This window comes from Ctenopharyngodon idella, chromosome 15, assembly GCF_019924925.1.
Source record: "Ctenopharyngodon idella isolate HZGC_01 chromosome 15, HZGC01, whole genome shotgun sequence".
Classification (NCBI taxonomy): Eukaryota; Metazoa; Chordata; class Actinopteri; order Cypriniformes; family Xenocyprididae; genus Ctenopharyngodon; species Ctenopharyngodon idella.
Window position 1 is genome coordinate 38,416,121 of NC_067234.1, and position 26,000 is coordinate 38,442,120.

General features: G+C 34.3%; 1 protein-coding gene across 1 annotated transcript in view; it reads right to left on the reverse strand.

The window, feature by feature from the left end:
- LOC127495605 (chloride channel protein 2-like) overlaps window positions 1–24,741 on the reverse strand; it is a 33,926-nt gene extending 9,185 nt beyond the window's left edge. Inside the window, exons 1-16 of the mRNA XM_051862545.1 lie at window positions 24,593–24,741; window positions 24,382–24,515; window positions 24,163–24,240; window positions 21,981–22,059; window positions 21,744–21,869; window positions 20,816–20,900; window positions 18,654–18,755; window positions 17,780–17,864; window positions 16,575–16,730; window positions 12,449–12,518; window positions 11,202–11,312; window positions 9,686–9,899; window positions 6,331–6,464; window positions 5,645–5,835; window positions 5,428–5,539; window positions 3,380–3,447 (exon numbers count right to left, since the gene is read on the reverse strand). Of these exons, the coding sequence (XP_051718505.1) occupies window positions 3,380–3,447; window positions 5,428–5,539; window positions 5,645–5,835; window positions 6,331–6,464; window positions 9,686–9,899; window positions 11,202–11,312; window positions 12,449–12,518; window positions 16,575–16,730; window positions 17,780–17,864; window positions 18,654–18,755; window positions 20,816–20,900; window positions 21,744–21,869; window positions 21,981–22,059; window positions 24,163–24,240; window positions 24,382–24,515; window positions 24,593–24,710 (1,863 nt within the window). The 5' untranslated portion in view covers window positions 24,711–24,741. The remainder of the gene's footprint in view (window positions 1–3,379; window positions 3,448–5,427; window positions 5,540–5,644; window positions 5,836–6,330; window positions 6,465–9,685; window positions 9,900–11,201; window positions 11,313–12,448; window positions 12,519–16,574; window positions 16,731–17,779; window positions 17,865–18,653; window positions 18,756–20,815; window positions 20,901–21,743; window positions 21,870–21,980; window positions 22,060–24,162; window positions 24,241–24,381; window positions 24,516–24,592) is intronic.
- Between the last annotated feature and the right edge of the window lie 1,259 nt (window positions 24,742–26,000).

Below are 26,000 nucleotides of genomic sequence, written 5' to 3' on the forward strand. Positions count from 1 at the left end.
TAAACAAAGCATTGATTTAATCAAGCTTCAAAACAGCTCGTTTTGATATCAGGTGACCTGTGACATCACACAGGCATATGACATCGACGAATAGTTATACATCATCGCACCATAGGCCCCGCCCACTGGCGCTTAGTCTCTTAATGTTTAACATTTGCCTACACTGGATGTGAGCGTCGCTCAAAAGCAAAAAGTAAAAAGTCTTACAGGTTTGAATCGACATGAGTGCGAGTAATCATTTTTCAATATTTGGGCGAACTAACCCTTTAAATCATTTTGCTTCTCAAGTAAATGTATCTTGATTTAAGAATGTTTAGATATTTGTACCGGAAAACAAGACAAAATACTGAGGAAGAACATAATTGTTACAGTGCACTTCAAAATTTCACCTTTAATTTAGTGCGCTACTTACTGCTTCTAGGGTTGCATCAATGAATCTGTTATTTTCCTGTTTCCTGCTTTGAAACTATTTTTTTGAGTATAGATTTTCTACACCAAATTTTTCAGTGCATTTTGAGGTTAATATATGGCTGTGTTTTGACGATTTGTAATGTTAATATGTAGTGTCACTGGAAACACAAACATCTGATCAATAGCTCCGAGCGCTGATTTGGCAGTCGACAGATTTCAGTTCATCTCATGGATACTAAATTTAATCGATGAGATCACCCTGCAGTTGCACTTTTTCCACAGAAAAGAAGTACATTACACACACGCATATTGGTGAATAAATCTTTGCAGTACTCTCTACGCATTAATAAAACATCCATCCATTAGCGCTGGTTTTTGTAGAAATGCGAGCGTAATCTAATGAGCAGACCGAAGGCCTGCGGGTCAGGATCATTCTCTCGCTCACATACAGCGGTGAAGCCATTTACTGCAGGAGTACCTGAGAAACAGAGTGTAATGATGAGAGATGTGGAAGTCTGTCATGTGGGTTTGTGGCCATTAGATGTATTTGAAAATCATGCCTGTGGAAACGATCAGCGCAAAACAACTAGAACACACATAATTCAGTTCTTTTTTGACAGTAAAATCACCAAGAACCATATAATACAGATGTCCAGTGCCAGCACAGATCTGCATGAAGAAGGTCCAGGTTTATCACAGCTGTTATGATACGTTCATCATGCTGCAAATTACGCAAGTGTATTTCCATAGCAACATGTCTGACATCACTAATGACATACTAGTTCAGCTTTCAGAAAAATATTTGGTTTCATTTACAGAAGATGTGGGTCATTCAACAGCTGCAGTGACAGATCACATAAATGTACATCATTCCACAGAAATCTAGATAATTTAAATTGAGCATCAGAGTTGATACAGTTTTTATTAACCTTTGTTAATGTTAGTTGAAAAAAAAAAAAAAAAAAAAAAATACAACTGTTCACTGTTAGTTCATGGTAGTTCAGGCCCAATAAATAATATTAACAGATTATTTTAATGTATTATTAACTGTTGAAATTAACATTAATTAAACTTTATAAATGCTGTAGAAATATTTTTCATTATCAGTTAATTTTAACTAATGGAACCTTATTGTAAGTTTTACCAAAACCTATTTATGAAAACATAAATAACTTAAAAATAAGTTATATATGTATAATTGTTTTGTTTTTTTTGCAATTAAATGATTGTACTATATTTCAGTTCGATAATGTTTTTTATGTAATATTTTGTACTTTTAGGGGATTTTGTGGTATTAAATTATATTTATGCAGTAGTTATAATCCATTTATTCACTTTCTAAGCATAGAACTTAAAGTATTATAAATCTTAAATATTTTGGAGCACAGACTGAAGTTTGGACTTTTTTTAAAGATGACACTTGGCAGATTATTGCTAAAGTGGAAAAAAAAAAAAGTTTAAAAAAGTGAACTATATAAAATTTTATATTTGTTTTTTTAAATTTTTTCAATTTCTATATGAAATATATATTTTCCAAAACACGTTTTACTTTAAAACTGTGAGAAAATCAAAGCTATAAATCTAAACAAGTTGTGTTCCAAATTTGAGGTTTATATCTCAAAAAATGAGCTTTCAGTAAGATTTTGTTTGGCTGCAGTACCAAACGCTTCCACTAGATGAAATTCGTCTCCCATTCATTTCCAAATGCTCATTTTTGACAGTGAACAGTACAAGAGTGACTGTTTTTTTGGGACCATTTAACCTTTTTGAATCATGTCCATGATTATTTTGTGCTCACACGGAAAATGGCAAAAACTTTGTATTATAAATACTGTTTCCTTAAAGTTTCGTATAATTCTGATGAAGTAAAAACATGGTAAAACAGCACCAGAGGGTTAAACGTTCGGATTAAGTTATTTATGTTTTCATAAATAGATTTAAAAACTTTACAATAAAGGTTCAATTTGTTAACATTACTTTTTTTAAATAAATACAATATTTAGCTATTCATTTCAAAAAGACTTAGAAGACCTTGAAAACTCAAGGAAAATAGACAAAAAACAACACTGGACCCCATTGACTTTCATTGCATGGACAAAAAAACACTCATACAGGTTTGGAATGACATAAGGGGGAGGAAATGATGACAGAATGATCATTTTTAGGTGAAAATACTAAGATCTAAACTCTACAAGAGTGTTGAGCTTTACATTGGGTGAGTAAGAGAAGTCTTTCATTCATTGGCTTCACCTACTTTTATGGAACTCACACTGATTGGGCAGTTCTGATGTCATGCTGATGATTGACAGCTAACGCATGCTTGGTCGTCTCCCTTGTTCTTGCTAGTGTTAGTGTGATTGATTGATTGATTACACTGACCTTTGATCCCTGCTCCAGTGCAGCCCGATCAAAACAATGAAACTGTGCTGTGTATGGTTTATAGTACAATTAAAAATTACAACGACTCGGAATCTTGGCAAGTAAATCTGTTACTATAAATTCCAGTGAATCTTTATTTGTGTATCAGGTCAAAGGTCAGGAGCAGGTACGAGGGAGACGTTTATGACAACAACAACATGATGACAGATGATGACGCGATGATTTGACGAGCCAGTGTTTTATCGTGGCTCTTACCAAGACCGAAATCCTCACACGCTTGGGCGGCCTGAAGTCAGGAGCCACTGTGTGCTCCACGTTATTATTCTTCCGTAAGGAAAAAGGGAAGGAAAACATAACAGACACACAAAAAAATGATTACCCTTATATTACACACACATACGATTACCCTCATATTAAATAAAACTATGAGTAAAACATCACTACAACACAGCAGCAGATGAAACGGACGACTCGCAACTACAGTGATGAGATTTACCTGTAGCAGATATATGTGTGTGTGTGTGTGTGTGTGTGTGTGTGTGTGTGTGTGTGTGTGTGTGTGTGTGTGTCTGTGTGTCGTGAGTCTCACCTCCATTGCATCTGTCTGAGGTCGAGCACACAACAGATTCTTTAAGCCAATGCCAGAATCATGAGGACCTGACAAACAGAGAAAAGATGGCCAATTTACATACTTCTGATATGAATATAAGACAATATAATTTATGGAGAATTATTTTAAGTTTCCACTCAATATTAGAAGGTATCTTCACTAGTGGCAATTTATTTTCAAATGTGTACATTTTAACTCTTTCCCTGCCATTGACAGGCAATCCATGTTTTTGCTGGTTTACGGTAGGGGGCGCTGTTACGCATCTTCTGAAAGAGTACAGAATCTCCGGATCAAAACACAGGCGAAGAAGCAGAAACAAGCGATAGAAGCATTGTAAAATAATGCGATCAACAAACATTAAACAGCATTAAATCAAAACTCGGGTGTTGATGGACTCGATCTAATCCATCTATGTTTTGATCATCATTCTGTATCCAATCCGGATGAAGTCGAAAAATGTGATTTTTCTGTTCAAAATGTTGCTTTTTTTTAATGAAACTAATAAAAAAAGAATGCACAAAGCTAAAATAAAATGTTTTTTTTGTTTTGTTTTGTTTTCTTTTAAAGGGGTCCTTGATTATGATCTGACTTTTTTAACTTTAGTTATTGTGTAATGTTGCTGTTTGAGCATAAACAACATCTGCAAAGTTACGACGCTCAAAGTTCAATGCAAAGAGAGATATTTTCTTTTACAGAAATCACTGTTTAAGGACTACAACAAACGGCTGGTAGGGACTACAATGAGCTTCTTCCCAGGTTAGTGACATCACAAACCCCAAAATTTACATAAACCCCGCCCCTGAGAACACACAACAAAGGGGGTGAGGCCATGTTGGGCTGCTTTAGAGAAGAGGAAGAGTTGTTGTAGTAGAGTGTTGTTACCGTCGTTTTACGCCGGACTGCTTCACAAACGAGGGTCAATTACATGACGGCACATGATAGTGGATGAGTTGAATCAATTCCACAGCAACTACATAAATGTATCCACTAACCGTTCAGAAACACCCAGTTTCATTCTAAAAGTTGTAACTTCTTCCTGAGTCTCTCCATCAGTGTCGACTCCGGTTTGAACAATGTAAGGCTGAACACCGTTACTGACAATCCTCATTTTGGCTGCGTGAGATTCTCCAGCTTTGTTGTTGTTGAGCAACCGAAGCATGAGCTGTTAAAGCTCCGCCCTCTTCTGGAGCAGCAGCTCATTTGCATTTAAAGGGACACACACAAAAACGGAGTGTTTTTGCTCACACCCAAAAAGGGGCAAATTTGACAAGCTATAATAAATGATCTGTGGGGTATTTTGAGAGCTGGCTGGCAACTTTAAAAAAAAAAAATGCCGGCAGGGAAAGAGTTAATTACCACTATTATCTACAACATACCATATTCTTCATCATATAAATTACATTCTACACAATATTTTTCTTTTACTCCTAAAGTTGGGAAAGCAATTTGGTAGAAAGCATTTAGGAACATTTTCACTATTTTCACTGTATAATTTAGAGGTTGGGTAAAGGTGTAGCTTTTATAATTAGCTTCATATTAAAATCAACATGAAATCAAAACTGATCTCATTTACTTTAGCAATAAATGTTCCTGGTACAAAAAAACATAATCTTTTATCATAATGTAAGCATTTTCACAGCCTCTGAATTGACATTTCTGCAGACATAACCAATGCTGCAAATAATATTAATAAAAATATAACTTAAAGTCAGCCAGTAATAATGATGCCCACTTTTCAAAATCCAATCAATTAAATAATGATATTTACAAAGTTTCACTGAACACTATTTTAACATTTGGTTTTGCTCAGATATACATTATATTACTAAAGTTCAATGCACTGAGATTCACTTCATGTCTTCAAGAACAACAGAAGTAAATACAGTAGTGGCCAAAAAGTGGATATTTGTTTTTAATGACCCTACAAGTTCCATTAAACCATCAAAATATGAGAAAATAATATGTAGTGTGAAAAGCATACAAATCATCTTGAATTGAAGAGGTCTGAATTGCATGTGTGATATTACTTGTAGGGATCTCTATGTTCTTCTCGGCCATAGACGTCCTCTTCAGTGCAGGTTTGAGAGGTTTAGGAGAGATGGGACGGGTGGGTGTGAACGACGACTCTTCTGTGGAGATCTACAATTTACACACACAAACATTAAAGATCATGCCTCAAAGATCTGAAACAATGTGGAAAAAGTTGTTCTCATGTGAGAGTCAAATAAATGCTGGCACTCTGACCTGGAAGCGGACCTCGTGGTTGACCTTTTGACCCCCCTCCTCGCTGCTGGGCGTGCTGACAACAGACACGCGCTTCCTCTCTGCGTCCGCACGCTCTCGTACGAACTCCAGCCGCCGCTGACGACTGAGATGCTGCGATAGGAGGGCCTGTAACTGAGCGCGCTCAATAGAGCCCAGCAGGATCATAGACTCTGAGAGAGAGGCATTATTAGGAGGGAAATTAATACTTTCATTCAGCAAGATCAAAAGTGACAGAAAAGACATTCATAATGTTGCAAATGATTTCTATTCCAAATAAATGCTGTTCTTTCGAACTTTCTATTCATCAAGGAATCCTGAAAAATAAAATGTATCAGTTTTCACAAAAATATGAACCGTTTTCAACATTGATAATAATCAGAAATGTTTCTTGAGGATCAAATCATCATATTAGAATGATTTCTGAAGGATCATGTGACACTGAAGACTGGAGTAATGATGCTGAAAATTCAGCTTTGATCACAGGATATAAATTACATTTTAACATAAATTCACATAGAAAACAACTTCTTCAAATTTCAATAGTATTTCACAATGTTTATAGGACAGAAATCTCTCAGATTTCATCAAAAACATCTTCATTTGTGTTCCGAAGATGATTTTTTTTTCTATTTATTAATCTACTCCAAATACGTATGTGATTGTACCTGCAGACTCCACCAGCGCCAGTGTTTTGAGGTTTCCTGCCATGAGGATGTCGTGAAGGTCTCTGTAGGTGGAGTTCAGCTTGATGTAGCGAACATTTCTGACCATGATGTCCTCCACACGGATATTATACTTCCTGCAGACAGAGTTTCCCACAGTTACGCAATCACTGCAGCAGAATTCACAGCTGTTTGATTTATTATTAGCCGTGTTTGTTAAGTCAAGCAGCACTGCTACTACTGCTCATACTTAGTTTGTGATCTGAACAAACCCTTGACAGGTGTAACAGCATGAGAAGTGGCTTGTTTCAAGCACATCAAATGTCTGTTGTAATTATAATATAATATTAATATTACTACAACAATAATATTTTAATTTAACCACATTTTCTCAGTTTTTACACATATACTGTCACCCAGACTCAAGCATTCAACCTTGTTACTGTGTTATTTTAGTATCGAGAAACTATTACACAGTCTTTATCAACATGTTGAATTAGTTTTTATTTTTAGATTTCCATTTTAGTTCAAGTTTTAGTAATTTTGCTGTGTGTTAGGTCTTTTTTTAACATGTCTATATATAGTTTTAATTGATTTCTGTTTCAGTTTTAGTTATTTTAGTACATCAAGTTAAACTAAATTAAAAGGAGAAATGTTGCTTTGGCAATTGGCTCAAATAAAATAAGTTTGTTTTATATTTTATTTTATTTTATTTCAGTTAACCTTTTTTCCCATTTCAAGAGACAAAAAATGTTTTTTTTTTTTTTTATGGTTTTAGTTTTAGTTATGAACAATATCCCAGTTTGTTAAAGATTTTATAGGAAACAATCGCACAACTTTTTTTAAATTTATTAATAGAAAATATGTATTTATCAATTACTACAAAATAAACATTTGGTTCTGGAAAAGTGCAATCTAACAGAACTCATATTTACTTCAGAAAATGCACAAATATATTTAAAATGAATAAACGGCAAATGTAATCTTTTGCGATGATTTCAAGCGATGGCGACAATTGCGAAGACGGTATCTTTGGATCAACGTTCAAAACTTCTCACATATTATCCTTATATTGTAATCATTACGAGCACAAGTTGTAATTGCTGCCTGACACATTCATTATGTTGACGTTAACCACATCACGTATTATATTATAGCTGTGTATTACTGTCATATGGACATTACTTTGATACACTCATCTGATAACAGAATACTTCCTAAATTGTAACACTGAAACGAGTATTTTCTGTAAAGCTGCTTTGAAACAATATGTATTGTTTCAAACTTGAATTGAATAGCTTTTTTTGTTGCCATACAAGACATATTTTGTTCCTGTATTGATTGACATTTTGGCAGTATTGTGTGTAAAACACCAATAAAACACTCTGAAATGAAAATGAAGTGACAGAGAGAGAGGAAGAGATACAGAGCAGTGAATGTCAATGAGTGAGTGTGTGTGTGTGTGTGTGTGTGTGTGTGTGTGTGTGTGTGTGTGTGAGTCCGTCCTGCTGAGAAGTGAGTTTTCTGTAGATTCTAACTCAGCAAAAATCTAGCTTCCGTCTCTCTCTCTCTCTCTCTCTCACACACACACACAGTTATGTAATTGTTCTCTTGACAGGTATAAATGCGTCTCTGAGATGCTGCAGATGAGTTTGACACCAGGGCAGAAACACAATCATTCAGAGCAAAAGACCTGTTGTCTGTGTGTGTGTGTGTGTGTGTGTGTGTGTGTGTGTGTGTGTGTGTGTGTGTGTGTGTGTGTGTGTGTGTGTGTGTATTCTACATCACTGCTCCCAATTCAAACTTTGAAATCCTGAACATTTTCCTGAAATCCTAAACACCCTCAGAAACTAATATTTGTGTGTGTGTTGCACAGTTTGCCATTAGTCTGTGTTACACAGGACAGTGTGTGTGTGTGTGTGTGTGTGTGTTGTGTAACTTTAGACCCTGTTTGCAAACAGATTGGCCATTTACACTAATTAAGAGAAAACGCCATATCTGTCTGGAGGATTATGAGTGCCACTCAATTAAATGAAGGAAAAATTAATGCCAAAGAAAAAAATGTGAATCACTTTTCAAATTAACAACATCAAAATATAAAGTAAATTTGTTAATGTAGTTACATGTAAAGATAAACTGATAATTTTAACTTTTAATTGCATTAAAAAAATAAAAAAAATAAAAACATTTGCCAATTACTTTATTTCTTTAGTCATTACAAAGGTTCAGTTATTAGTTCTGAAACCCGGAAGTGAATGAACATTTACGCCACAAGTTCCTTCAGGACTCTGTGTTTTAAGAAACACAGATTTGGATTTATGATTACCCTGTAAAAAATTATTTTCTTACTTTTGTTATTTTTGTCTTGTTTTCCAGAACAAATATCTAAATATTCTTAAATCAAGGTACATTTACTTGAGAAACAAAATGACTTAAGATATTATAATTCAACTTCTATTTCATTTGAATTAAGTTTATTTTTTTGACCCCATTGGCAGATATTTATTTCTTGTTTTAAACACAAACTCATTTAATGTTGATGAGAAAAAGTCATATCTTAAGTCATTTTGAAAATGTAAGAATATTTAGATATTTGTACTAGAAATCAAGACAAAAATAACAAAAATAAAAAAGTCATTTTTTGCAGTGTAATCATAAATCCAAATCTGCTTTTCTCAAAAACACAGGAAATTTCTGAAGGAACTTGTGGCGCAAATGTTAATTCACTTCACTTCATTTTTTGCAGTGATAAAAATCAGAACTGTATTTAAAGAGACTTTCCTTAAAATATAATTACACACAGTGTTTTTTTAAGTATCTTTGAGATACTATTATAGTTTTTAAATTTTTTTTAAAATTAATTATTTTTGTATTTTCTGTTTTAATTTTAAAGTTATATTAATTTTGTTGTATGCTTTTGTCATTTTTTTTTTTTTTTTTTTTTAATGTTTATATAGTTTTTATTTTTATTTCAGATTTAGTTTTAGTTATTTTAGCACATTAAGTTAAAACTAAATGAAAATGAGAAATGTTGCTTTAATAACTAGGTAAAATAAAGTTTAAGTTTTATATTTTTTTTATTTCAAGAAAGAAAAGTGTTTTAGTATTATTTAACTATAATAACCCTGACACAGCCAGACTTAAAAGATGAATTTTGAAGTTGTTGTATTTTTTAATAAGTTGTAAAATGTAAATGTAACTAGCTGCAAATCAAGGCAATGACTGTGACTGACTGAGATAAAAGAGTCTTTCTACTTGTGTATTCTGCAGTAGTTACTGAATCCATCAAAACACTCTGTTGACTGAAGAAACAAAAACAATATGGTAGCAAAAACTGGACAGACAGACAGAAACTCACTCGTGGTGACCCCAGCCGAGCTCGGGCAGGTAAGGCAGCTTCTTAATGCGTATTATGGAGTCGTAGATGGATGGCTGAAGACTCTGAGCGACAGCGTTGGCGAGAATCACAGCGATCATGATGGGCAGAATGTGACTTATCTGTCCAGTCAACTCAAACACGATCACGGCCGTGGAAACAGTGTGTGTGACCGCTCCGGATAATGCTGCCGCTCCTAAACAGAGAGAGAGATAGTTTTTAAGGCAAGCCACTACAGGCAAAACCAATGTTTTTTCACACACTAGCCAATTATAGTTTATTTTGTTTCCATAACATGTCTTTCAGGCTAAAAGAAAACATCTAAAATCCACATGTAAGTGTTTATTTTATTGCACTTTATCTATTTGCGTCTGTAGATTTCAATTACAATACATATCTTTAAAGGCTGTGAGTTTTTTTCTCCACTTCAGCAGCACTTGCATACACCAAAACTTACAGTTTTATTCTTATCTATATTCTGAAGGTTTTTACTGAGGGGTTTGTTCATATATCATTCATCTGATTTTTTTTTTACATTTTTTTCTTAAAAACATGGTGAAAATGTGTTTTTTTCTGGCTGTTGATAGTATTTTCTGATTTTTGGAGTGATAAAAAGATATATTCAAAATCCCCATTGTAAAAACTCCACTATGTCAACAAGAGAGAGAGTTTTAACAAAATAAATTAAAAACATTGGTGGTTCGCTTTAATTTAATAAAGCAAAAAGCAACAGTACCAAATGAACACAAACTGCTGGACCAATTCAGCTCATGCTTATCTTATTCAAACTCATGAATTGACAAGATTAAAATTAAAATTCAAAGAAATTCAGCAGGCACACATGCACAACACTGAGGTAAACTTATAAACAGCCAGTAAATATAAATTAAAAATATCTATATTAGCTAATATGTGCTAAAAATGAGCAATATATTTTTACAGCATTTATTCATCTTTGTTAATGTTAATTAGTAAAAATATAATTGTTCATGTTAGCTAATGTTTTAACTAATGTTAACAAATACAACCTCTGATTTTAATAATGTGTTAGTAAACGTTGAGATTAACATTAACTAAGATTAATAAATGCTGTAGAAGTATTGGTTATTGTTAGTTCATGTTAACTAATGTTAACAAATGAAAACTTATTGTAAAGTGTTACCAATTCATTAAGCAAAAATATTCTATTAAAGGGCAATTGTTTGTCAACATCCTACACTTCTATAAACCCTTCTATTGTCTATTAAACTATAAATAAAATAAGTATTCAAGAGGGGTTATTGTTATTTCATAATTAAATCTAGTGGCTATTAATCAAAGACTTCATCTTACTAACAATGAAAACAAACAATCCCCAACCCAACACAACAAAACTAAATCAATGCCTCTCAAAATCACTATGGCAACACTGAGGCAATTTCTATAAAAGGTAATCAGCTGTGATGAACGTGTGTGTGAACATGTCTGTTAAAGCACATCATGTGTGTTTGTTTCTCACCCACTACAGCATATCCTCCAGGCACTATGGGATAGATGGTTCCGTCTGTATTAATGCCCTCTGGAAACCACGCGGCCATACTTTCACCCACCAAACGGCCAAATGCAGCACCTGAAACACACACGTTCCCAGGTCACATTTTAATGTCTCCATCATTTTTGTTTACACACATCACATTTACATTTTGAAAATGTAATATTTTAAGACAAGATACTACTTTTTCATGCACTGGTCAATTTTGAAACATTTTGCTTCCATAAACTCTTCTTTCAGATAAAATCCACATTTAAGTGTTTATTTTATTGCACTTTATCTATTTGCGTCTGTAGATTTCAATTACAATATATATCTTTAAAGGCTGTGAGTTTTTTTTCTCCACTTCAGCAGCACTTACATACACCAAAACTTACAGTTTTATTCTTATCTATATTCTGAAGGTTTTTACTGAGGGGTTTGTTCATATAACATTCACCTGATATATATTCAACATTTTATTCCTTAAACATGGTGAAAATGCTTTTTCCTGGCTGTTTATAGTATTTTCTGATTTATGGAGTGATAAAAAGAGAAATCCAAAATCCCCTCTGTGAAAACCTTTAACTCTAAATACAACCTCTGATTTTAATAATGTGTTGGTAAACGTTGAGATTAACATTAACTAAGATTAATAAATGCTGTAGAAGTATTGGTTATTGTTAGTTCATGTTAACTAATGTTAACTAATGTTGCTTAACTAAAAACTTATTGTAAAGTGTTACCAATTCATTAAGCAAAAATATTCTATTAAAGGGCAATTGTTTGTCAACATCCTACACTTCTCTAAACCCTTCTATTGTCTATTAAACTATAAATAAAATATGTATTCAAGAGGGGTTATTGTTATTTCATAATTATTTCAAATCCAAAATCCCCTCTGTGAAAACCTTTAACTCTAATAGGTCAACAAAATGAAAGAAGAATTTTGAATCTGGCTTTAGCCAATGTTCAGATTTATGTTCTGGAAACATATGCAAATTACACAATAATCATATGAAACATATGCAAATTGTTTATTATATACATTTTAATTTGATAATGCCTCATTTGCATATTTAAAGTAATATTTCAGAAAACGTAACATAACAACTGTCTTAATCTACTGTGATTAATCAACTGGGGAATTATGGTGAGAAGTGTTTTAACCTATTCACCTGGGGTGTCTTGCCTTAAAAAGCAATATTTTAAAAGAAAACTATACGCACACTTACCAATGACAAAAACAGGCATGAAGGCTCCACAAGGTACAGGAAGAGTTGTGGCTAAAGCAGACATCCAGAACTGCACAAGAGACAACAATAGCTCTCATTTAAACACAAACACTTTTTCGTAATATTTCACCAAAATCCAATACCTCTGCAACAACTTTTCTGCTGATGTAACCAAGGAGAGAGGAGAATATTAGCCAATAATACCATCAGTGTTGAGGGATTAACTAACTAAAAGTGGTAAAGCTATTATCTTGGTAGAATTCATTTTTCACTAGCATGACAGTAATTCAGTTTTTTCCATTAACAAGCTACTTTTTCCAACATGTAGCGTAGTGTGACAAAATTACATTGCTGGTTGTTACAGAACAATGGCAGTGACACACCTGTACGAAATTGAAACTCAAAATAGCCCAGAGCAAAAACAAAAAAGCTATTTAAATGTAACACATTCAAAGTGAGAATTCCAATTCGGAACTTTCAAACAGTTTGTTTGGATCAGTGAGTATGTGAGGAGGAGACTGCAGCTCACGTATCAGGCCTGTCTGCGTGCCTGCAGACGCCTGTCTCTCCACACACAATAGCCTGCCATATGACAAACCAGAGGGGTGTGATATTCACACATGCGCCTATGTGCGTCACAACACATCAAAATCCACAAATATCCTTACAGATCAACCGTTCGCTATACATATGACGCAAAATCTGTCATGCCTGTCATTTGCATGACAATTCATGCCTAGATTGTATGATTTCCTAATCAGACTAAAATAGAAAATTAAATGTCAGGTGTAAATGTGTAAATATAAAAGAATCATGAAAATCACTCATAGATTATATCCAACAAAACAAAAAGCTACTTTCTGTCAGTTTCATCCACAATCGACTCAAAGATCAGCACATTACAAGAAAAGAAATAAATTAACAGTTAAAGAATAATTTCTAGAAATTAAAAATTTAAATTATTTATTATTAAAATTTTGCATTTTAGAAAAATTATATTCAAAATACATTTAATGGCAAGCAAACACGGGGCTTAACGCCAATGATTTTTGGCCCCACCAAAAAATAAATAAATAACTAAAATATTTGTTGTTGTTTTTCTAATAAATATGCCATAAAACGTTTTATAAATTTCACAATTCTAGATTGATTTCAATTTCGATACCACAGCAAAAACTACTAGCCTAACTAATATAAAGTTCAAATATTATTGAAGACAAGTGAGTTTTCAGTAAAAAAATAAGAACAAATAAACAAATTACAAGCAACTGCTCAAATACTTACAACATAAAGATACAAATGAAATAAGTGCTTTAAGTTTTTTAGATAAGTCTGTCTAACAGTATTCAGAAATTCAATAATCAAATGTTAAATAACACTGCATAGTATTATGTATAAATTAAATATGTTAAAGCTACAAAAGTTGTTCAGTCAAAATCAGTGAGTGGTTTTCTCTTTGTCTTTTGTTGTTTGGTTAACAGTAATGGCACAGAAGGCAGCAGGAATATTAGGCTGCTGTCACTTTAAGACTGAATGCACGGATCCAATATACTGTTGGATGTGCGTTTTCTTTCTCATCTGTTTATGTTCAGCATTTTTCCAGTCAAGCAGAAGAAAACACGAAAGAGAACTCAATTCAGTACTCACATGCTGTTTTCGATGTGCACAGAAAGCGCTCAAGTACCAAATTGAGTTCTCTTTCGCATCTTCTTGCAATTGAATCTGAATGGTTAAAAATCACTTGAATGTTTAAATTGACGATACTTAAAAACACGTGCAAATGATAAACTTTCGTGACCGACTGGGCAAGTGACAGTTCTGTCAACTGTCCCGAGCGTTTTTTACACTGATCCCAGGCTATTGGGCAGTTCTTATTGCCCTGAAACAGAAGTTTAACAAAACTTCTTTGTAAAAGAACAAAATGATAAAAGTGTGTATTGTGTGTGTGATCTCATTAGTGAACAACACAAGAAAATCTAAAGTCACCTTTCATTTTAATAACACTTTATTTGAGACTGATAAATTAATTATATTAGGCAAATGGCAACACACAAACACGCCCAATCACACAAAACCAACAAGTCTGAACTTTTGTTCCAATCTGGAAATAGAATTTCAGATGATTTGTTAATTAGACACATGAACACACACACACACACAGAGATAAAGGTAAAACACACACCCACTTGTCACTTGGTACTGAATGTGAGGTGAATCCTGAAATGAACTGTGCGTAATTAGAAAAGCAATCTAATTGGCTGATTCACACACCAGCAACAGAAGTTAATTAAGAGAGAAAGTCACGCACTAAAGCAGACACATGAACAAACACACACGCGGAGCACAATCGATGGTTCCTGCGAGAACAGAACAGCTCCTGGTGGAGGTTGAGGTGGGATAGAGTGAGAATGTTACATAAGTGTTATGTGAGTTATGCTGGAGAGCGTTTGAAAGCTGTGGGTGGATAGAGAGATCATTGCATAATGTTCTCTCCTTCCTTCCTTTCTTCCTCTCAAAAGCTCTCTCTTGGCACAGAAAAATGGACAGATACTGCCGAAATCTGCTCTTCTCTTTCTTTCCACCTGCCCCGGTATTACTTCAGAGATATATATCCAGGGCATAATATATACATATATATATATATATCTCTGAAGGAATGCCGGGGCAGGTGGAGAGAAAGAGAAGAGCATATATATACAGTCAAACCAAAATTTATTCAGACACCTTGAACATTTCATTCATTAATTCAGTTTATTCACTATAGTTTAAAAAAATGGTAATAAAATATGACAAGATCTCAGAGTTAAACTGTCAGAAAAAAATAATCTTAATTATGTCAGATAACACTTAAGCAAAACATGGTCAGGTCAAAGTGTCTGAATCATTTTTGGTTCCAAATTTTTATCAATTTTACTGGTAGTCCACTGTATGAAGAATTTTTGGGTATAATATGTCACAGTTTACTTTATTTTGCTGTCCTCACTTACATAAATCAACTATAGTGTCCTGAACACACTAGTAAAAAATATATATAAAAAAAATATATTTAGTGTCTGAATAATTTTTGGTTTGACTGTAATATAATATAATATAATATAATATACAGTATATATACACACATATTTTTATTTATTTATTTATTTTTTTTCAAGATTCTTTGATGAATAGAAAGTTCAAAAGAAATAATGTAGAAATAATGTAGTATAATTTAGAAAGTTTTGCTACATTATAAATGTCTTTACTGTCACTTTTGATCAATATATTTCATCCTCGCTACTATATTAATGAGGAATTGTTTTTTATTAATCTATTTTTAATTACTAGTGAGTAACTCAAAGCTTAGACCTACCCATAAAAAACTCATTTTTTTATTTTATTCTAGTATAAAAGTAGAATTTTAGAATAAAAAAAAATAGAATTTAATTACAAATAAAGTCATATCTTACTTCTAAATTGTACTTCCAAAGGGAGGTTTTGTCAGATTTTGCGGTCTTCTAGGGACAAATCTGCCCCAAACTTTATCCAAGATTAAACCACGCAGGTTAAGTCAAAGGTTCCTGTTCAGAAAAAAGGACACACAGGGCACTTGTCCCCATGGCAACGCTGACGACATCACTTCCTGTGCTGTGACAGGTTTCGACTGGGTTCTGATGAGGTTGCCAGGGCGACACACTTATGCAGGTAGCGAGCGATCCAAGTCTTCACAAACACACACTTGTTTTCCTTAGCCAGTGACTTATATAGCTGGGAGCATGGGAGCGGATTTTGTTTTGTTTTTTGAGGGTATTGAAATCTCCTGTCGCTCAAATCAGTGCCAGAGTAAACGCCCCTTCTATACGTACAGTACGTGTGATTGGTTAATGTGCCTCACGCTGTCACTCATCAGGGCGGGTGAAGCTGCTAAATACTGAATAAGTGTTGATTTGTAAATGTGGGCGGTCATATGTTAATGAGCTCATGAATAATCATTTCAGTATGAATAAATGTTCTGGAGAGGAACTTGAGAGTTCTGAAAGTTATGGAATGTTTTCATATGCGGCCTTTAAACCCAACAATCAAAAGACAGATTTCTGAATATATAAAAAAAAAAAAAAAAAAAAGTGTTTAGATGTGCGTGTTTATGTACCTTCATAACGATGAAGATGACGAGGATCACAAAGACATTAGCCTGCGGGTGTTTCCAGGCGACCGAGTGACTGTCATAATTAAAGTCTTCTGTGATTCCTTGCTTTGTCCAAGTGCGATTGTCAAAAAATGAAACCAGGGTGTCCTTTTGTGTAAGCTAGAAAGAAAAATACATGTTATTAACAGGAGGTTTAGTATTCACTTGCTTATTTTAAGCATAAACCTCACAATATTACTGTTAGTTTTATGCTTAAAACAAATTAAATATATATATTTGCCAATGAGGTAAACAGGTAAGACAAAAATTGATTGAAGAAGATATATTCTCTGAAATCAAGATTTATTATCATACACCAAAGTTTCCCAAACAGGAGTTTGTGGGTTGATGAAAATCTAATAATTAATTCAATCATAAAAATGTACAATTTATAGATAAAACACTTACTAAAAAGAAGAAATATTTACATGCAAATGTGTTGTTAAAATACTGAAATATTAACTTAACTTCAGTGGGTAAATAAACACTTAAGGTCAAAGGAGTTGACAAAACACAAAATCCCTGTCTTAAATATTTTTTTCAAGAAAACATCATTGGTAACACTTTAAAATAACATGAACTAACAATGAACAATATTTCTACAGCATTTATTAATCTTACTTACTGTTAATCTCAAACCTTTTTTAAGATCAAAAGTTGTATCTGTTAACATTAGTTAATGCACTGTGAACTAAAATTAACATGAACATTTAACTAGAACTAACAAAGGTTAATAAATGCTGCGAGAATATATTGCTTATTGTTAGTTAATGCAATGTTAACACATGAAACATTATTGTAAAGTGTTAACACTTCCTTTTTACAGATGTTTAGATATTTTACTATTAAACAAGACAAAAATACTGGCTGAGAAAAGAGTGCAGTCATACGCTGCTAATGGTGTATTTTATTGCCACGTTCTGTATTTTATATAAGAGTGCGTGTGTGTGTGTGAGATAGAGAGTGAGAGTTGATGCCTTATTCTGTATTTTATACGAGTGCGTAAGATTGATTAATGAACGCCTCATGTTTCTCTCAACTGTCTCATTAAGATTATTAACAGGATGGATTTAACAGCCTGGGGAACAAACACATATTGTGTGTGTGTGTGTGTGTGTGTGTGTGTGTGTGTGTGTGTGTGTGTGTGTGTGTGCGTGCGTGCGTGTTACCTGTCCGGCCATGAACTGCCCAAAGCCCGGAGGGAAAGTAAGCGTTGAAATCAGTAGTGTGACCAGGGCGGGATACAACAGACGCCTGCACACGAATCAGACACACAAACACTTGTGATATTATACTTCTGAACAGACCTTCACTGTTCTGAAATTAAGATAATTGTAATATAATAACTGCAGTCTAATTTGATTGCTTTCAGAAAGCTTTGGGGAATTTTAGAAGTGCCCAAATTATGGCATTTTAAAGATTCCTAATGTTGTTTTGGTTTCTCCTACAACAGGTTTACAAGCATCCAAGGTCAAAAAACACTTTAATTTTCTCATAATATTCATTGCATCATCAGCTCTTTTCTCTCAGTGTCTGAAACGGTTCTATCAAAGATTCGGTCTCTCTAAACCCTGTCTTTCTGAGAGCCTGCTCTGCTCTGCTCGGTCAGATGGACCAAATGCTCATTATCATATCTGAATTTCAGCACTTGATTCACAGTGATACGAACAGTAAAGATGGCGTCGGTTTTACCGCATCAATCTCATCATTTGCTTTGGCAGCAGAAAACAGCGTCTTCTCGACATGAACAACACGAACCAAACTCTTCCAGTCTCAGATACAACTACAGTGATTGAGGGCGGGGCAAAGGAGATGCTGTTCAGCCAATAAAAACCACAGGCTGCCATTATGCAAATTAGTTATAAACCTTTGTAGATTCAGCAGGAAGTGAGACTGAATTACTGACGACTCGTTTCAGTTCAGAATCACTTCTTTCATTTAGGAGACAAAAACTCCATTTATCTGAACTTTGATTTTTGAAACTTTTCAGATCTTTTCGCTCACAATTACAGAGAAACAAGCAGACACACAGGGAACACTCACTTCTTCATGAGGAACTTGTTAATAGTTTTCTGTTTTCGCATAAACTGAACAATTAGCCTGTTCAAATACACAAATAAGGCTCCACCAAACCCGCTGGCGATTCTGCAGAGAGAGAGAAAATTATGAGTGACATCATGCATATTCATTATGAATGGAACAAACATGCTCATGAATAAATCATTCATAATACAGTTCATTACAAGATTGTGTGTGCTTTCATCAAATATCTGTTGGGTACAAAGTGTCTAAAACACGTACATGAACAATTAGCTGGAGACATTTCTTCATGCTTTATAATATTAATTACGGTTTACTCTAACAATTATTTAAAGTAACTAAGATTAATAAATGCTGTAGAAGTGTTGTTCATTGTTAGTTCATCTTAACTAATGTTAACAAATGAAACATTGTAAAGTGTTACCAAAAACATATTTACATAAATGTAAGCACTTAAGTTCAGTACTGAGCATCATAATAAACAGATGCTAAATCACAGAGGCTGAAATATTAACAAAAGTTCTTCAAGTGGACTCTGGGTAATGTTACTTGACCAATCTGACACAGCTGTTGAACATTTCTGATATAACTGACGAGAAACAGAGAGAAATGTGTTTATCAAACACTTCTTCAAGGGGTCATGAACTGCATTTTTGTACATTTTATAATGTTCCACTTATAATGTTATCAAGGTTTTTACAACAAAAAAACATCCTAATTTAGAAATAATAAGCTATTTTCTGTCCTGTTTTTGACCCTCTCTTTGAAACACTCTGTTTTGATGGGCGTTTCATTCAAGAGTTGGAAGTAAACGCCCACTGCTGTGATTGGCTAACAGTTTTGCATATTAAAATAATTTTCAACATCCCCGCCATTACACGTGTGGAATTGTTTTGAAAACTTCCAATGTTGAAAAATGTCTCGTTACATAGTTGAAAATAAAACATGCGTATTACATATGCTTTATAAGTCTTGGTTATGGCAAATAAAGTTTAAATACTTAGAGTTAGAAGTTATAGATGACAAATGATAACTTGAATTATGAATGAATGTACCATCATTTGACACACTGTTGTTTTTATAAGCTATTCTTAGTTCATTCTTTTTGATAAAGTGAAAAACGTACATTGTCATTTGCAGTGTCATGTTTTAAATAAAATTAAATGTGTTTTAATGTCTTACTGATGACAAAACAGAAGCTTTAAAGCTTTTATTCAGGATTACAGCGAATCACAGATCAAACAATAACAAAAACAGTGTTCTCTTTTTCTTCCATATATGATAATCCAACGCATTAACCCCATAAATGCCGAAGCAAAGGAAAGAACAGCACATCACAAGTATTCAGTTTGACTGCGGTGCTACAGTATAAAAAAAAAAAAAATTGTACATCAAGCGATCTGTATCAGACAAAGCAATAGTCACACATGGTAAAAACACTGTTACTCACACTTGTGTGTTGTGGATCCAATATAGTCGGCACTGCATCATCTTTTATTCTCAGTCTCTCTGAAAGGCCTGCGCACAACTGTGTTTTGTTAAAAAAAACTAATCCGAAGTAAAATTAAGCGAACAAACGAACAGTGTCTGACTGGAACGTCGTTAAAAATAAAGTTCATCCAAGTTTTTTTCCATAACTTGCCACTTCAACACCTCTTGTAATCCTCAGAGGCGTCTCTATGGTTTTGTTACTGGAGTAATCCTGCATTTGTGTCGGTCTCGTATTAACTAGTACGTGACGTGTGAATTGGTGGGCGGGGCTAAAGACGCGATGATGTAGAAGTGGGCATCGATCATCTTCTGCAGAGGCGCACTATGACGTAATAATGTGACAAAATCCATTTTCTAAGCTTGATTTCAATAAAAGCTGTTTTTGAACTAACGAGGAAGTTGAGTTCTGAAACGTGCAGGATGTTTTTAACAGTACAGTGACATCTTATACGTCAAAAGATCAAGGAAAAGTTGATTTCTCAATTCATGACCCCTTTAACTTTTTATCCTTTAACTTAGTTTCTTTAACTTAAATTTACAAAATGTATGTTATCGTTTAGATATTTTTACTGGAAACCAAGAAAGATATACTAAGAAAAAATTATTTTTGCACTGTTAAGAGCTGGTACACGAGAAATGAAGAAACAAGAACAAGAAGAACTGGCAGAACTGACCCGATAACAGCAAAGGCTGGAAGCTCCTGGAGGTCAAAAGGGAAGTCCAGTCTGAACCGTGTTTTAAAGAGAGCCGTGATCGTCTCTGAGAGAGAGAGAGAGAGAGAAGATTCCTTTAACACTCAACATAATACATGTACATAATGTGTGTTTTAAAGCATATAAAGAGCCCCTTTTATGCTTTTTGGTATATTCTCTTTCATGCAGTGTGTAAATGAGCTGATTCTGAATGTAAAAGATCTGAAAAGTTTCAAAGATCAAAGTTCAGATAAATGGAGTTTTTGTCTCCTAAAAGAAAGAAGTGATTCTGAACTGAAACAAGTCGTCAGTAATTCCAGTCTCACTTCCTGCTGAACCTATGTAAATTTGTAGCTAATTTGCATAAATCCAGCCTGTGGTTTTCATTGGCTGCTGTGAACAGCGTCTCCTTTGCCCCGCCCTCAAACACTGTAGTTGTATCTGAGACTGGAAGAGTTTGGTTCATGTTGTTCATGTCTGTTTTCTGCTGCCAAACCAAATCCACTGTGATGAGATTGATACGGTAAAACCAACGTCATCATTATTGTTCGTATCACTGTGAATCAAGTGCTGAAATTCAGATGTGCTAATGAGAGTTTGGTTTCTGACCAATCACAACAGACTGGGCCATCTGACCAATCAGAGAAGGAGCAGCTCTCAGAAAGGCGGGGTTTAAAGAGACCGAATCTTCGAACTAACTGTTTCAGACACTGTGAAAAAAGAATTGATGCTGCAATGGATATTATGAGAAAATAAAAGTGTTTTTTGACCTTGGATGCCTGTAAACCTGTTGTAGGAGAAATCAAAACAAAACTAGCAACCTTTAAAGTAGCATAACAGGGGCACTTTAACACACACACGCACACACGCACACACACACACACACACACACACACACACACACACACACCTTCATCCCTGTTCCACACTGCCAGGACTCTGAAGATAAAGGCACTGAATGTAGCAGCAAAGAATCCACGCCAGTAGTTTCGTACGGCGAAAAATGTGGAGGTGACCTCAATGCTGAATAATACACCTGAAACACACAAACATATATAATATTATTTTTATATATATTTTGTTCTTGTTCAGTTTTGCTTTAGGGAAGCTTTCAGATATTTTATCCCAAATAAACCACAGTTTTCACCTCCAATAGGAGCAGCAAAGCAGCATCCGACTCCGACAGCACAGGCAGCTGCAAGCATCTCAATGTTTCTGGACTCATTCTGTTCAACACACACACACAATAGATAATTTAATATACGACAACAGACTACTTGACTGGTTTTGTTTAACACACAAACACACACACAACCCACAAACAGAAGTACACACGCACCAGCACAATCTAGGACCATTCAATACACCAACACAATCACAATAAAAATCTAATTACAAAAACTTACAATTTACAGAACACACACCATCTACGTATCTACTAACAGATACACACACAGAGACACACACCTGTATTTGGTAAATCTATTCAGAGATGGATATCGCTGTTAGTTTTATCCTCACAAAAGGAAAACTTCATCAAGAGAAATACGAAAATAAACACATTTTAGATTAATTTCGAACACACACACACACGCACACAAACCCTCTCACTCTTCCCAGGAATAAATATTAAGGGTCTGACAAGGTAAGAAAGACTGTCATTTTTCTCAATGTACAATACTGCATATAAATTAAATATTTTTGATGAAAATAATAATAATAATAATAATAATAATAATAATAATAATAATAACAAACAACACATACGCTTGACTTTGGTGGATCTGTTCAACATCTGTTCAAAATCTTCCAATTAGAAACCGGAATAACAAAACCTAAACCTAGGTTTTTAAATTCACCCAAACTTTACAAGTAGCAGCAGTTACATATGATGATTAAAAAGAGGCATTATTATTAAAATGTTGAAACACACTCATTTTTCTCTTAAGTCCACTTATGTTTACATGTGCACCAATAAAGTGATTATTTCCAATAATCAGAGTAAGAACTTAATCACAGAGAAAGATGTTTACATGACACGAGCAAACCTCTTCACTCCTGTTTACATGCAATTTTCATTATTCTGATTATTCGCTAAGAAGTGTGGTTATTTTTACGGGCATTCTTCACATTCCCCAATGCATAGCATAAAATAACACAGTCAGTGTGTTACTGGCCACTGTTTTAATCCACTTATGACAAATGCAAAACATATTTCTAGGGACATATTGGATTTTATTCTGGTGACGTGCCTAAAAATGTCTTCATTTCGATTTTTTACAATATTAATATACATTATATTCATGTGACACAAAGTTGTCAACATGAACTCTTCAGCACCACAAATATGTGATGCCGTCTTTACCGCTGCGTTCACAAAATTGCGCATGAAAACGTCACGTGTTTGTCACAAGAACATGCGCACTTTGGTCATTTTGAGTGGAATAGATGCCATTAAAGTGTTTACATGCCTGTTTATGGCGATTAAAATCAGCATACACCACATATTTTACTATTATCATGGCTACTATGATTATGAGGTTAATTGCATAAATTTGATCAAACTATTGTGTTTACATGAGGTAAAGTTTATTTGCAATATTGCCTAAATTTCATTATAATTGCATTATGATGTTGCATGTAAAAGTAGTCATTGATAGTCAAAGTGTCTTGCATCAAAATAGTTGCATTTACATTTTTTTTTTTTTTGGTAATTCTTTTTTTTTCATTTGATTCTCTTTACTGTAATGCAGGATTTATTTACTGGATTACAGTTAAAACACTATAATGCAATGCATGGATAAAAGACAGCATTCAAACTTTGAATGCAATTTAATGAAATTATCTGAAACATTTTATGGTGTTGCATGGCAAAATTCACTTGTTCTAATGGCTTTATCGATCTTAGTTTAGAGAAATATGTCTAATTAGAAGAACTTTCACACTAATGAATTAAACAGGAGCCAATAGTTAAATACATCTGGTGGGTACATCCATAATTATTATGTAAATACATGGTTTTACATTGTACTTATTTAAAAATACCTGCATATAATTTACAGTTCTCTCTGTAATTACATACTAATTACAACTTAACCCACCCATAAACCTACCCATACCACCAAACCTGTTCTAACCTTACCCGTATCCACCTCAATAGCAACACAAGTGTTCTGCAATACAACATCTGCTCAATAATAACAATTTTATACTTCACTTTGGTACAAAATATGACCCAAGATACTTAAAACCAATTTTATGTGTACTCCATTTAGTACTATTAGAGGATTCTGCTTAAATCGCAGGCTATGAAACTTTGTTTTAATTACCTCATAAATTCCACCAAAGAAAGACATGAATTTGCAGAGAAGAGCAGCACACAAACTGGCAATGTGCACAAACGGACCCTACAGGATAGAAAACACACACACTTAAGGCTTGTGATGAATCCAAAACAAAGCAGGGACGCTACAATAACACTGAGGGCAGGTAAATTAGATCTCCAGCTAAAAACACATTGTTCACATATGAAAAATACTTATGTTCACCTCCTTGCCCAGAGGCAAACCACTGCCCAGCGCGCAGGTCAGCCCAACCACTTTGGCCACGAATGTTTTCAGTGTGAGATATTCCTTCAGCACCACTCCTCTGAGAATCGTCTTCATTTCAGGAATACCAGACCCTGATTGAGAGACAAACGCTGAATTATGAAGAAGAACAGAAACCTCTTATGAGTGTGTGAATGTAAGCGTGTCTCACCGGCAGCCTGAGGTGCTACTATGTGTGTGAAGCCTGCAGAGAAACTGATGAGAACCACAGGATACGTGACCCAAGCCAAATACTGCAGGACAACGTTACTGTCCAAACCACCGTACATCCACTTCTGTGCTGTAGAAAGCAGAACACACAAGTAGAAACTTACAGGGTGCACGTATGTGCTGTAACATTTTAATAAGATAAATGACAAAGTATCTACACTGCAAAAAAAATGTTTGTTTTCCGTTAAAAAGATCTAAACTTTCTTAAATCAAGATACATTTACTTGAGAAGCAAAATTACGTCTTGTTTTCTGAAAAAATATCATTAAAATGAAGCGAGTTTGTGTTTAAAATATAGAAAATATAGTTGCAAGCAGCAATTAAGGTGCCAAGCACTTTGGGGCCAAGGCATCTGGAGATGATTTTAAGCAGAATGGTTTGAAAACCCATAAACACATTCACTTTCAATGTAACAATTCCTTATTACTTCTGACCAATAGGTGGTGCTGACACCAAATTGATTTGGTGTGTGGTCAGTGTTGGGTGGCAATGAGACGCACCAAATTTGGTGTCAATATGCCAAAGCCTTGCAGAGATACAGCCTCAGATGCAGTTTGGCATCATGCATGAAATTCGTTGATGCGGTAAATGAAAATGGTTTCGTCTATTGACACAAAATCCATAACTTTTTGCCAGCATACCATAGCCAGATCAGAGTCTAATTTGGTGAAAATCGGACCAACGGTCTAGGAGGAGTTTGAAAGAGTAGGATTTTAAATGAATCAAAATGGCAGACAGGAAGTTTGGCCAATTATGGCATGATTGGTATTGATGTTCTCAGCATGATCCAAGGGATCTATCAAGACCTGTCATGACAACAGGCTAAACTAATTAACATTTTTTTTTTTTTTTTTAATTATAATTTGTGACCACAATGCCTCAAAACTGAGTACATTCAGGACATTGTGTCAAAGACACATACAAGTTTTATAACGTTACTCAAATGCATTTGTAAAAATATAGTATTTCATGACAAAATTAAAAATGGCCGATGCCCAAAATGGCTGACATGGGAAAATTGGGTATTGTTCGACTCGGTATGCTGCATCTAATCTAAAGAGATTTGAGTCTTGTAATTTCTGGCCAAACTGTTCAGAAGTTAAAAGCAAAGATAGGTTGCAAAGGTTGTTGGTGGTACCACCACGGTAGTAAAAAATTGCCACCGTCACAGCCCTAAACGCAACTTTGGACAGTTGGTGGCACTAGAGGGATTGAGTTAGACTCCAAAATTGCTGTGGTTAATGTTCAGACTCTTTTCTATAAGTGTGCCAGTGGTCTCTAAATGAATTATAGAGCAACTCCAAAAAAACAGAAAAAAAAAAACAGATACAGCCAATAATCATGACAAT